Source organism: Manis javanica, chromosome 3, assembly GCF_040802235.1.
Source record: "Manis javanica isolate MJ-LG chromosome 3, MJ_LKY, whole genome shotgun sequence".
In the NCBI taxonomy this organism is placed as follows: Eukaryota; Metazoa; Chordata; class Mammalia; order Pholidota; family Manidae; genus Manis; species Manis javanica.
The window spans coordinates 178,298,060-178,312,421 of NC_133158.1; the positions used below are offsets into that span (position 1 = coordinate 178,298,060).

The 14,362-nt window shown below is 54.0% G+C and overlaps 1 protein-coding gene across 1 annotated transcript in view; it reads left to right on the plus strand.

Moving 5' to 3' along the window:
• The window catches only part of ANO10 (anoctamin 10), a 335,794-nt gene extending 324,554 nt beyond the window's left edge, over positions 1-11,240 (plus strand). The window contains exon 13 of the mRNA XM_036996273.2: positions 10,693-11,240. Within this exon, the coding sequence (XP_036852168.1) occupies positions 10,693-10,761 (69 nt within the window). The 3' untranslated portion in view covers positions 10,762-11,240. The remainder of the gene's footprint in view (positions 1-10,692) is intronic.
• Positions 11,241-14,362: the final 3,122 nt, after the last annotated feature.

Below are 14,362 nucleotides of genomic sequence, written 5' to 3' on the forward strand. Positions count from 1 at the left end.
CTAGCTTTTATCCTCTTTCTGAATCCACGATTTTTTTCCAGTAGCACATCTGAATTTGCAATACTGGCCTACCCAAAGAATCAAGAACATCTCCTAAGTTCACCTGTGCATTTGGGGCCTAAGACGCATCAGAATTCTTCTGTTGTTCCCTTAGGTGGATGGTGTGTACATTGGTGGTATTACGTATAGAATAATAAATTAGCTGTTAATATATTTCCATTATTTTGGAAGGAACCCAGAATAGCCTTTGGAATATGGTCAGAAACAGGGACAAGCCCATGCATTTGCATGTGCCATCTCTCAGAGCCTCCTCCCCATGACACTGCTTACCGCTGATCTTGGCATCCTAGCTCTGCTCTTCAAAGCGGAGGGGCACGTGCATAGTGCACTAGGCGGTCACCCCATGACTTATTCCAGGATTAATTTCAGTGAAACTAATCACTGCAATTCAGAAGGCTTCACTTGAGCTCATCTAACACCATCACACATGCCAGAGGCCAAGTCTCTCCCAGGCATACACACACTCAGGAGAAACCTGGCATTGTCTGTGGAAACATGGGGTATCAGCCATGAGTGCTCCAGCTTCTTCATCCAGCCTGTTTCCTGATCACACTAGGGTCTTGGATTGCTGTGCTCTGTCCCATGCAGGCATTTGTTTATGCACGTGCATCATTGTGCCCTGTTCCGCTAAGAAAGGGTAACCTCCAATTTGGGATTATAAGTAAAAAGGGGGAAGATGGACCCACCCACAGACATGTCCCCTGGGTGGCTAGTTTTCCACAGGGAGCTTTTCTTGGGGGCTGCAAGCCCATCACTGGGCCAGCCACAGGTCTTGGGGTGGGGTTCTCCTGATGGCTCTGCCATCAAACTAGGGGAGGAATGCGTTGTCCTGCTGTCTGTGGGCTGCCTCAGCAGAACAGTTGAATGGGGAATGGACATCACCATCTGCTCAGGGAGTGAACCATTCCTCATCTCTGTTGAAGATCCTGAAGTGGCTGCCACTGGGAGCCACAGTGTTCATGGGGTTCAGTGATGTCTTATTGGCCTCAGAAGCTGGCCTCCCTCCTCATAGACCTTTTTTTTAGACTCTGGAGAAAGGCGGGTAGGGGATCCCCAGCCCATGTCCCAGCTGGCCTGTGCTGCAGGCTGCCCTCAGCTTCGGTATGAGCGTCTACTGCTGAACGCCTGTGGGAGCTCATCCTGCGTGTTCCTGGACAGGGCTCCGTCTTCTCCTCATGCTCTCCCTCCCCACAAGGAGGCCGTAGGTGCAGGGATAACTGGAGGCACTACAGCTGAGGGCAGACCCTAAAGCTGCATCCCGAGGAGGCTATCCCCAGAGCCCGGCAGAGAGGACAGATGCATCAGGGCACTCCCCGGTTCCTAGTCTATGGCCCCAGCCCTGTCACCCAACCCAGATAGAGACATCCCCAGCCTCTTCCAGCCCTGCCCTTAGGAAAGCCCTCACTCACAGGTGGCTCTCAAGGATGGACCCCTACCCCCACCTGCAGGAGCAGGATGCTGGCCGGGGCGAATAGAAGTCACCTGGGGCCCAGCATCATCCCCCGTCTGCTCTGGCATCTGTACCCCAGAGCCAGCTGAGCTGGACACACATGCACCATGCACATGCCTTTCAAATAGCACAAATCTCAGAAACCATGCAGTAGCCTGAATCCCTACTAAGGAGAAGAAAAGAACCCAGGGGGACAGGGACACCTTCAGAGACCCAGCTCACAGCAGGGTCTCCTTTCTACTATTATGAAGAGCAGTTTTAGTTTCTTGACCTGGTATCCAGGGTCCCCTGTCCGAAGTTTTGAGGACTCTCCTAAATGTCAAGATGTCTTTTTTTTTTCCTTCTTTCCTTCCCTACACTTTTTTAAAGTATTTTGTTTCAGATTGCCTGCAGCAAGGAGACAGACCATTATCCAACAACAGAGGAACTCCACGATGTTTTCTGAAACAAAAATTTTCTAGACCATGTCCACCCCTCTGGCTCTTAAGAAGTGAGTGAGTCCGTGAAAGCTCAGCTTTCTGGATGAGATGCAGTCCTCAGACAGGGTTCCTTGGGCTCCAGAGGTCGACGAGGCAACAGGATAGTTTATTCTCTTGTCCTCAGTGAGGGGGACGGAAGATGTCCTCCTAGAACAGTTAGAAACTCCTTGAGGGATGGATTTCATGCCTATATAATACTTCTAATCAATAAAAATATAGCATGAGCTTTAAAAATCATCCAACTTACTACTGATTACACCTGCTACAATCTCTGACCTGCACACAGGAGGAAAGGTCGCGGATGGTCGCTTGGAAGGAGGTGGTTCAGGGCTTTGGGTGCCCAGATGGGTTTCACTGGCCTCTTGTCACCAGCTGAGACAGTGTGTCATTTCAGTTCAAGATTTCAGAAAACGCTGGCTGCCTAGCTGTGTTTACAGCCCTGTGACATAGCAGTGAGGTGTGTTCAGTGACATTCCCAGCAACCCATGTTCAGCTGTCAGTATTGGTTACAGGGGCTGCCACCCACCCAGGAGGGAGATGTGAGAGATAGAAAAGTAAAGTGAAATGAGAAATGTACAGGAGAAACAGTAATTAATCCCATTTAATGAGGCTTATAGATGGAATAAGCGGGAATTAGCTGTTCCGAGGGAAACAGAGTCCAGTGAATGAACACTGGAGCCCCTGCCTAGCACTTAGGGTGTTTTCCTGAAGGAAACCAATCAAGCATAATCATGTCAACCATTCTCGGCTCCCGCTTTACCCAGGCTCCTCAGGAGGGGCCCCAAGGCCGGCAGTTCTGACGACTGGCAGCTGGGCGCCCAGAGCAGCCATTCCCACCCATACCCCACCACTGGGGTGAAGGGAGTATGTTAATTTTTCAGGTAGGGAGGTGATAGAGAGTTTTAAAAATAATAGTCAATATTATAATTACTGGTTTGGTTTTAGTCATGATGCTGACTTTGAGATACGGATTAATGGGGGCCGTAGGTGCCTGTGTTTATGAAAGGCCCCATGCCGCGTTAAATGGGGTAGCAGCACGCGGCCCTGGGGAGGCACCTAGGACGCTGGGGAACGCGTGTGCTTCCGAGGCCGCCGCGCCTGCCGCTGCCCAGCTTTCTCTTTTCCGGGGGTGCCCATCAGTTCTTGGATTAAAGGTCATTCCCCCTTAATATTTAAGAAAAAGTGTGTTTTGAATTAAAAACAGTTTTGGTTGAAAAGCCCGTGCGGGCAGTAGGCTGTCTCCAGGTTTCGCGTAGCGGGCCTCCTGCCTTCTGCGTCGGCCTTTCCCTCCGCATGGCCACCGCTGCGTCTCCCCGCGGCCGGGCCCCTCCAGGCCTTTGGTTTTTGTGGTCTGTTGCAAGTGTTTATTTCTGTTCTCTGGGCGTTAAGCCTTTGTGGAGCGCCTGGGCCTGAGCAGGCTGTTGCGGTTTCGATCCCCGGTACGCGCTTGCCGCCCCGCCGCGCCGGCACTGGTGGAGCCTGCAGGGGTTCTCTCTCGAGCAGCCACCTGTGCCCGGTGACTGTCATCCCCCTGTGCCCGCCGGCCGGAGCCTGAGCCCTGGGAATGTCCCACCAGCTTAGACCCCACAGGTTAAAGGTGAAGTCAGCCAGATTGCATCTGGGCCTCACCAGCCTCCCTGGGTCTCATCTCCCAAGGGACGCTCGGGGCTTGTGTGCTGCCCGTGGGGCTGCCTCTCTCCTTGGCCCCCAGGGCTTCCAGAATCAGGGGTGACATCTGGAAGGCCCTGGCACGCCTTCCCTCCCGGCCGGTGCCTACATCCACATCAAGAGTGGGCTGGTTCCTAAGTGATGTGAGTCTTGTCCAGGAAATGCCTCCTGCAGGCCAGATGCTGTTGGCTGTCAGGATGATCTAACAACTGGACTGATGTCTGGGTCACACTGCTGGATGTGTCGGTACCATGGGCTGATGAGAAGTGATTGAAGTGTTGGCCTCCCTCTCTCCGACAAACAGCCCGTGCCTTATCGTGGCAGAACCTGAATGGAGGATTAACTCCTGCATTTCACACTGCAAAATAATGTCACACCTAGAGATGAAGTCACTTCAGTGAAAGATGCCATTAAAAAAAAACTCAGTTTTTAAAAGAAACTTGTTTGTCCTCTGATTCGGGGCATATTGATAACCATACTGTTTTTACATGATTATTTGCCAAAATGCTGAACGATTTTTTTCCCCTTTCTCACACAAAATTGGCATCACCTTCATCCATCTTTTCTGCCCCTCCACTCAGGGACACCCCTTCCATGTCTTCCTCAGCCCTGCTTTTATCACCCTCTTCTGTGGTCGTGATGCACAGAGTGGATGTCTGATCCCATAGTTTTTATGTACACTGATACCACTTTATTTCATTATGATTAGTCATAGCTTGCTTTTGCACTTAGCAACACTGATTCTTTTCATTTCCCACTACACTCATATTTTATAAATTCCATCTGTGCTCTGACCTAACTGTCCACCATGGGGGCCATGCAACGCGGGCCCCTGAGAGGGCAGGGTCAGCACGCTGGCCACGCCTCCGGCCTGTGCTCGGCTCTCGCCCTTGGTAGGTGTCCTCAGGACACTCCATAGCCAACTGTTCTCATTCTCCACACTCGCTTCTGGGTGTTGCCAAGACACATCCATTCAGTCCAGCAGCCTTCCGAAAGCAGCATCGGTTACTGGTTTTTCTCTCCTCATCTAATGAAGGGGACGTTGTGTGTTCCTGAATAATTTCCAAATGTTTCTGGGCCCCTTTGTGTTTGTAGGTTGTGCTGTGTCTCAGGTTTAGGCTTCCTCTTCTTCATGGGCTCCCTGCTGGAGATGCTGTTGTCAGCAGTTCACGCATCGCTGGTCTTCCTTTCTGTGTTGTAGCTGCTCACACACTTGTGATTTTTCCAACCAACTTTCCCAGGACATTTTCCACATTTTCTTGTTTGTGTGCCCTTAAGGACCTTTCTTTAAAAAAAAAAAAAAAAGGATTTCTGGTCCTTTAAAAAATTAACTCTTAAACTTCCTTTCCAGAGTTTTAGACAACTTTTCAAAATCTTGCTTAAGTTTGTGCTGACAGGTCAGAATAGGGGTTAACGTGGCATATTCTAGAGCCAGACTCCCTTGGTTGAGAGATATAGCAGAGGCAGAAAATCTGAGCCATGGAGACAGGACAAATGTGTCACCAAGCATCCAAAAAATTCCGGCAAACCCTCACAGGATGGAAGTGTGATCAGCCGAATCTGAGTCTCACAGCACACGTGACCCTGAGAGTGCAAACCACATAACATCAGGCCAAGGCAGGCAGCCAGATGTCCTGGGCTCAAGCCTCCTGTCTGCTGTGTGACCTTGGGCAGGTTTTTCAACCCCCCTGTGCCTCCATCTTTAAAATGATGGTAATGGTATGTCTTTCATAGGGTGGTTGTTAGGAACAAACAAGTGAGTGTATGTGTAGAGTGTAGAACAGTGCCTGATATGCAGTGTGATACATCTATTGGTCACTGTTAATTTAAGTTACACAAAGGTAATGAAATATAACATACATTTTTAAAATATGTCAAAGCAGGAGGAAAAAAATGTTTTTAAGTATATACACAATTATTAGAAATGCAGGATATAGGGAGGCAGGGAGGTAAGTGTCCAAGACTGACATGAAGCTGGTTCAGAGAAACAGGCTGGTTCTCGGGGTATAGCCTGTGCCCCACTGCCTGCGGAAGCAGGCTAGGTGAAGTGCAGCTGTCCCACGCTGAGGCCCAGGGTGCTGAGAATGGGTCTGTAAATTAATTGCTTAGTGATTTCATGCATACTTTGGAAAATGGAAAGGATTATATTTAGGGCACCCAAAACTTTGAGAAAGTATCAGCACCTACTGATGGGAATGTAAAAGCACAGAGCTGATAAGTAGCTCTGATGAGGGTTTTTGCACCTAATAATGTTTAGGGAGGTGGATCACTCATCAGTTCTGCTTTGTTGCTTTTATTAGCATTCAGCACCTTTAAGCCGCCTGTAGAACTTCATAGCCCACAGCATTGGGAGATATGTAATTGTAGCAACCCAGATTTCAGAAACGGCTGTAGCTAAACAAACGCACTTGTCTCCCCATCCCAGAAGCATCGTTAAGTGCACACGTGAGGATGGTTGGACAGCAAGTTTCTGGTATCTCCAGGCCCCATACTCTCTATAGGAAGTAATTTACATTCTCAAAATATCTGTGAAGTTTTCCTTAAAGTGCCTTTAACTTCTGCTTTGGGGAATTTTGCTCTGAAACTAAAATACGCAGAGAAAGCAGAATTCAAAAGATTATTTAAGAAGTAGACATTAAAAGTTTTTTCTTAAAAGTTGAACTGATGACCCTCTGAGGGTCAGCTCATGAAGTTAATGGGCTTGTGGACACCAGCATCTCACCAGCTGGTTGGGCCAGGCCTGGCCACCAGGTCTGGGAGCCTTTGTGGAGCTGGATCATGATACTCCGAGGAGCCTGTTTCCACCTGGGGCCGGGCTGATGGTCTGGCGACCTTCCTAGTGGCCCTGAATCTCCTCCCTCTTCCCACCCAGCTGTAACTGTGGACCACCATCACCTTGGCAGAGCCCCCGAGGGCCTTTAGGGGACTAGCATTCCTGTCCGCACTACGTCGGGATCTTAGGGGCTGGGGCCCAGATCTGCTTTGTGACCCGAGCAGGTTACTGTCCAGAGCTCCCCAAATCCACGGTGTTCCCACGTCCCACACATAGGACCTGCAGCTCAGATAGTGGTGCTGACTTAGGGAACTTGAGTGTGCCTCTGTTACCTCCCCATGAGAAAGGAGGCTATGCATGCCCATTTGTGGATAAAGTGAAGGTGCCTGTGGCCAGGATTCTCCCCTGGCCCTGGTTGGCTAGATCACTATACATGTGTGGGCAATACGACACTACTGACTCTATATAAAGAGCTCCGCCCAGTGCTCTGGGTGCCACAGTGGCAGGGCTGCAAGGCTGCAGGAGAGCAGAGCAGAGGCTGGAGTGGTGGCAGTGCTGAGGACAGAGGCCCAGAGGATGGTTGAGCGGGCAGAGAGGCCCAGAGGCAGAGACCAGCTTGCTGCATGCAGACTCGCTCTGGGTGAACAGGATTTTATAACCCTTTCACCCCAGAAATGTTCTACTGTCACTTTTTTTGGTCATACTGAATCCATAGCAAACTTGCCCAGGGTTGAAACCCATTGACAAGACACTGTTGATTTTTATCAGTTGAGTTGTCATTTCTCTGGCTGCTGCTGGAGGCTTGAAGCTGCATTGGTCCCTCGTCCACAAGCATTTATGGCGCACCAGCTTGGTGGCGCTGTTGAGGTCCTGGGGCCAGTCATGGCCTGCTCTCCAGAGATTACACACTAGGTGGGATAGAACATTTAAAGTAGAAAAAAACATAAACATTGAACAAAAGAGAACGAGTGGAGTGCAGGGATTAAAACAGAGGAACTTAATAGTGACGGGTGGCTCCTCGGGGCTGAGGGACCTGGCAAGCCTCTAAGGGAGGAGACAGGCCAAGGAGAAATCTCAAGGCAGGAAGGGTGAAGAGCCCACAGGCGGAAGGCACAGGCACCTGGGAGCAGCAGCTGGGCTCCCGCACAGCCCGGCTCCCGGTGGGGCCTGGAAGGGAGAGGGCATCCCCCCTGCGTCTCCAGCGTGCTTATTCGTGTAAGATGGTAGACAAGAAATCCGAGGTTCCTAGGCCCAGGGTGATCCTTGGAGAAGCTCTGGGGGCTTGTTAGGAATAAAGAGAGTTTCTGGGCCCCGCCACAGACCAAGGGTGAGCAGCTCTGGGAGGGACCTATGGTTATGCACTTAACACGACCTCCAGGTTCTTCACTGGCCACTGGACCGAATGATCATCAAGGTTCCTTCAGATCAGAAGTTCTTGTGTTCTGGGGTTAATCCCACCATCTCCCCGGCAAGGGCAGAGGTGGGAGGCCTGCTCGGGCTTAGGCTGGGACTTAGCTCCCGGCTCCTGGTTGGGGGAGTTCTGTCACAATGGCTTCCGATTCCCTCTTTCCGGCCAGAGCAGTGGAGACCTACCCCTTTGTAAGGAAATGCCTGGACATGGCACACTGATGTTGAAAGCATTGACCCTTCACCTTGGACAGTGAGCGCTGCAGCTCGTTTCCTCTAAGCTGCTTGGCATTTCTTTGGGCTTTAGCTGCAGGTTTCAAGTTCTGGCTGTGCTGTCCACTGAGCATGTCCAGCAGGCAGTGTAGGGCCGTGTGAGGCCGGGGGACTCCAGCTCCCATGGCCCATGGAGGCTTGCCCCTGCCTGGCAAAGGGCCTGGGAGCACGAACCCCCCCCCCCACTGCCCTGTGCCCCTGTTCCCTTTAGGGACCACAAAGCTCTGCATGGCACATCAAGCCTGAGGGACCCAGACATGGGGGGTTAGGGCTGGGTTTGGTCCACCAGACTCACTGGCTTCCAGAAGCCTTTGCTCCAGGACAGGTGACAGGAAGGACGGAAGTGAAGACCGTGCCCCTGCCACCCGGCCAGAGGCATGAGAGGAGTGGGGTCCTGCCAGTGTTCCTACCTGCAGGGCAATGCCCATGAGCCCATGACCTCCTGGTCACCCCAGCTCTTAGGAGCAGGGTGGCACTGCAGGTGTGGGGAGCCCAGCTGGGCGGGTGCCGAGTCCCTCCCCAGGCCTGGGTGGAACCCCCAACCTTGGGCCTGAGAGACGGGGTACTCCAGAAAGACAAGAGGCACCTAGGGGCAGGCCATTCCGGGGAGAGGGCCCAGCAGACAGAACCCCTTCCTGGTGGCTGCGAGCACTGGGCCCCTGTGGGCAGCCTGACGGGCACCTCTGCAGTCCTGGCTGTGGCCGCCAGCTCCCCGCCTAGCCACACACACAAAGGGGGGCAGCCTCAAAGGCGCCTCTGGATCAAAGCCTATTTTGACTTTCCCCCTGTGGGGATTGCTGGGGAAGTATGGGTGGAAGATCCTACAACAAGCCAGGGAATATTTCATCGTCATTATGGTCTAGTTTAGTTCAATTTATTTAGCCTTTAATTTGTTTTGGTTACTTGTCAAATCAGGAAATAGATTCATATTCTGTCTCTCTCCCTCTCATAACGTATTAAATGACACCAGCCAGAAGAATCTGCAGTGAATCTGGGCTGATGTGTTAGTTTTCCTGTACAGGGACAATTCACATCAGTGGTTAATTGGCTCAGGGGAGGACAGGAAGTGTTAGTAATAGAAAAGGTAAAAGATGCAAAAAAATAACTTCTGGGGAGACTCTTGCATAGCATGGCAGCTCTGCTTCTGCAGGTTCATGAACGAAACCAAAGCATTCCCATCGTCCTGTCAGGCTGATGGTTATATAAGCAGTGTAGCTATGGGTTGGGTTGTCTGGACAGGTACATCCTTAGGCCAGTGTCACCTGTGCCGGCTCCCTGTGCAAGGCTACTGAAATATGTCCCCAGCAGAAAGAGCCCACCCCCAGCCAGCAAACTGGTCACCATGTCCCTACTCTGTTCCTTTCCCATCAAAAGCCATCCCCTAAACCCTGTTTCTGTGTGGACAAGAGAAGGCCATGCAGGCCCTCCCCACCCCAGATGGAGAGGATCAGCCTCCAGGAGCCCATCACTGCTGCCCTGTGGAAGACAGACCAGGCTCAGGAAAGATGAGAACCACCTGGGGTGAAGTGGGGTCTCCCAAGACACCACAGATCTAGAAGATCCTTAAGAGGGGAAATTGGGTTGAAGCAGGAGGCAGATAGTCAGCTGTGAAGGGGATGCCTCTCCCTGAAAGCCATAGGGAGGGTGGCATTTTGTCCAGCCCCATGTGGTGCTTGGAGCTTCCAAGAGGGGCAGCCAGGTGCCTAGGGTGCCAGCACTGTTTGTGCTCAGAGTTTTGTTTTTCCCAAAATGAATTACCGTTATCAAAAATCTTTATGTGTATTTTAAACCAAATTCCAAAAGAGTTGTTCATTTATTCAACAAAACAGGCAAAGCTGGAGTCATGTTCTCCAGCACCCACAAGATGAAGGTCGCTGGGCCCCAGGACTGGGAGCAGCAAGATGTCCCCCCGCGGCTGCCTTGATCCTTGGCTGCGGGCTCCTTCCTTCCAACCCCTCCCTGTGAGGCGAGCAGACTGGGCGTCTGTCCTGGCCTCTCCCTCAGGGCTACTTCACTGGATGTGTCCGTGGCTTTGGAGTGGGGGAGAGGGTGTCCTATGGCTACAGGGATGAAGGACCGGCTAAAACATCTGCACTTTGGGAGCATCTTCTTCGGGCGAGGCGCACCGCGTCCAGTCCCGCAGCCCCCCTGCCGGGCGCTCCTCACCCCCAGCGCGCACATGTCTAGACCGAGGCTCCCAGACGTCCCGTCTCTGCGGTCACTCAAGTTACAGGGAGGAGCAAGGCCTTGGCAGCAAGTCAGGCCTGCAGACACCCTGCTCTGGCCCCTCCCAGCCTCTTGTCCTGACAGGTCAAGGAGATTTCGGCTGTTCAGTATCTGTGAGATCCCCACTGAGCTGGGCTCATGCACAACATTTTCACCCACATCTGTTCCTGACCCCCAGCAGGGTCCAAAACATGGCTCTGGACTTTCAGGGAGCCTTGGGTGACATCAGAGGGTCACAGCTTCTAGGGCTCAAAGATGCTTTGATGGGGCTTATGGAGCATGATCGCAGAGGGTGGGAGCACCTGCCACCACATAAGCTTGCGAGGCTCACCCGGTGTCCTGTGTTCTCTCAACAGCAAATGAAGCTCTTGGCCGAGAATTTGCAGGAGGAGCCGAGGGACAGCGGGAAAGAGAAGGCAGCCTGAACTCTCAGAGCGACGGGTACCTGGCACAGGGCCTTGGCTCCCTGAATGCAGCCCCAGGGCCCGGACATGTGAAGCGGCTCCCGCGTGGCAGGTGCCCCCTCCCCAGCCGGGGGCTGCACGATGGGCAGCTGGCCCGGTTCCTCCATGTTTCTGCCCAAGCCCCCAACTCCCCTGCCACTCCAGCTGCCGGCCTTGCTCCAGAGCCAGCACTGCCCCTTGAGCCTCCCCATGTGACACAGCCTCCCCATGTGACAACCACACCATAGGGTAGGGAACGGGTCAGGGCGTGTGCCCACCATGCCCTCACGGGGCCGCTCTGAAGGCCTTGGCTAAGAATGAGGGTTGTACAGTGAGGCGGAGTTTCCAGCACCTGGACAACTCTACCCCACTGCTGGTTCTGTTCTGCAATATATTAACAGACCTTTCATCAGCAAAAGCAGTAGCAACCAAGCTATTAAAGGCAACACGCTTCTCTCCAACTCCTGCCTCCTGTCCGCGGACTGAGGTGGCCCGCTCTGTTCTGGAGCAAGCCCTGGGTCAGGTCATGTCAAGGGCAAGCCAAGAAGGTGCTGCGGGTGGGACTTGGCTCTGGGCTGGGCACCTGCGAGCCTCTTCAAGGCCCCCAGCCAAAGCCAGGGTGATTCTCAGGAGCGCTGCCACCGGGGCCTGGCCCCCAGGGCTGCTTCAGGTCTGTGGCGCCAGGCACATGCCGCTGTGGGCTTCTGTCTGCAGAGGAGAGGCCTGCCTCTGCCCAGAGCTGTCTGCCTCCCTAAATGCCCTGCACAGGGACAGTAGCCCATGTGGGCCAGTGGGCTGGGGTACAGTCTCCAGGCACAGAGGGGATGATTCTGGAGCTGGGGCTGCTCCCCGTCTGTGCTCTAGCCGTGAGGACAGCCCACCCAGAGCAGGGCCTGGCTTCCTTCCCCTGCCAGTTCAAATTCTGCCTTAGGAAACAGACCCTCCCCACCAGAGCCCAAGCCCCTCACAGCTGGGGGCCGCAGGCCTGGGGCCCTTCCACTGAGACAGCTGCCGGGAGGGGCCCGGGTCCTTCGGCTTCTGGGCCCGTCTCCCCCATCAGGCCCAGCCCGATTCCCTCCTTCACATCAGGGTGGGACGGCCTCAGCAGCCCCTTCAGCAGGATGCATCTCTCTGTGGTGCAGCCTGTCCTGCCAGACCAGCCTATTAGCCAGCACGGACGTCCTTCGGTCAGCTTTGCCCAGTCCCCACTTGGCCAAGGTACACCATGGTGTAATTTCTCAGTGGTTGTTTGATGCTTGGCTAATACTTCTAGAACATGCCCATGTTTTAAAATACCATGAAGGTAGCCACTGCTGTAGTGCTGTTCCCTGAAGCCCCAAGAGATTTTTTACTGTCCCAGTCTGGGTGCCCGTGTTCACTGGGAAAGGAGGAAGTTCGATGGGGTCCTTGTGCTCAGCTCTTCGTCTCCCCCAGAGTCCGGCTTTGGGGGCCAGGCACATGAATACACTGGGGTGTGAGGCAGTGGGTTCTGGATGTGAACGCAGCTCATCCCCCACCAGCCGGCTCACAGCTCTCCAAGCCGGCCCTCTCTCTCTTGGAGGTGCTGGCGCACACCCGGGATGCCCTGTCTTGTGACTGTCTTACCCAGAAGCCTCCTCCTGCGCTTCTCATCTGACCCAGCAGAAGCACGTCACTTAGCCAGGCCTGAACCAGGCATGCACAGGGAAAACGGGACCCACAGGGTGGGCCTGCACGCACAGCACCCACCTCCATGGGGCCAGCCCCTGAGGAGGAGAAGGGACATGGGGGCCAGCCAGGTTGTGCCAAGAGGAAGGCTGGCAGGAAGGGGAGGCTGTGTGGCACCTCCAGGACCTGGAGTTCCTCATGTCCCTGTATGGTGGGCAGCATCCAGCTCTCGGATGAGGTGCTCAGAGGCGGGAGTCTGGATTGGCCACAGGCCCGATTCACTTCTCAGCCTGACTGTCCTCTCACACAACCAGCCATTCAATTTAGTCTGTGCCAGAGAGTCACTGAGCACCTCCCTGAGCAGGGGGCAGGGCTGTCACATCCCCCACAGGCTTCCCTTCTTGCCCTCCAGAGCTCGGAAGTCCCTGTGCCAGAGGCCCACAGAGACCCCTGCATGTCCCTGTGGTCAGGCCTGGGTCTCTACTGGCCGAGTGCAGCCCCTAGGGTTGCAGTGCTGGAGGATCATCAAGCGCTCGACCTTTTTCTCTGAGCAGGTGGCCACAACTTGAGAGGGAACAAGAAGCAAATGTTAAGGATCACCAGCCCTCCAGTGAAGCTGGAGGCCAAGGGGTCACTGCCCTCCTTGATGTACCCTCGGGGCCTCAGTTTCCACATACTGTCCCTATGTAAATAAGGTTACAGGCACAGGGGATTCAAGTGACTTCCCCCAGTTCTCACAGCAACATGGCCCACTCTGAGCTCCACATACCCCCATGTGTTCACAGCCCACACCACGCCTTTGCCGCACTCTCATCACCCCTGACCCCTGAAGCTCCTGCCCTCCCAGCAGCAAATTAGCAACGAAGAGGAAGGCCAGGGCGACAGACAGTGAGGCCTGGGGTCCAGACTTTCTCACCAAGTTGGTTTAAGAATCTACCACTGCCAGGCCTTGGCAAACAGATGATGGGGGACTTGGCAAACTTACTGGTCAGCCAAGTCTGAAGAGGCCTGGAAGGCTGCAGGCCCCCCTCCATGCCCCTACACCTCCCCCAGGATGGCTTGGAGAGAGTGGGACCTGACGGAGTTCCAGCCCTGAGTCTGGAGGGAAGATGGGCTTCTCCACCAGGGTGGCAGGGTCCTCGGGACTCTGTCTTCAGCTTGGGGGCCCCCATTTCTCCCACCCACAGAAAGGGCCACAGAGGAGAGAAGATGCTTTTCCTGGTCCTGTGCTGCCAAGCCGGTTAGTGGTTTTCTCATCTACACAAAAGCAGCCACCGGGAAGGCACAGGGACACTGCTCACCCCAGCTCACTAAGAGACCAAGTTAGGAGGTCTTGCGAGCTAGCCAAGGGCCCGAGCAAGGCTGCACCAGGTGGGCAGGAAGGCCCGGAGCAGCAACGGGGCCTCAGCTTCCTCAGGGTGGCCACAGAGCCCTGGGGAGAGCCTCCTGTCAGTGCCAAGGCCACCATCCCACCACCCCAGGCCAGGATGGGATCTGGGGAATTTGGCCCTAGAGTCCATGTCTTTGAGGATGTTTGCAGGGCTGCTGCTGTACATCGAAGTCCATGCGCAGTGGGGGTTGAGGCCTTGCTGGGTTCTCTCCAGTAGCTGATGCTAAAGGTCCTGCGGAGCCTGCCTCCTTGCCTGCTGCCTTGTCACCACCATGGCCTGGCAGGGATCTGGAGCACCAAGACCCTCCCACCCACTGGACACGCACCCTGGGTTTGCACAGCCCCTGGGGCAGAGGAGCAATAGCATGCAGGACCAAAGAGACTTTCCAGTTCCCTAGACAACCAGCATTGGATGACTGGCAGCTCTCCAGCCCTATATAAGCCCCTGGGATACTGGGTTATTTCAGAGGCAGAGTCCCTCCATTCAGGAGGGAGGAGATGCTGGGCTTCCTGCTGACTGGAACATGGGCCTCAAGTGATTAACTA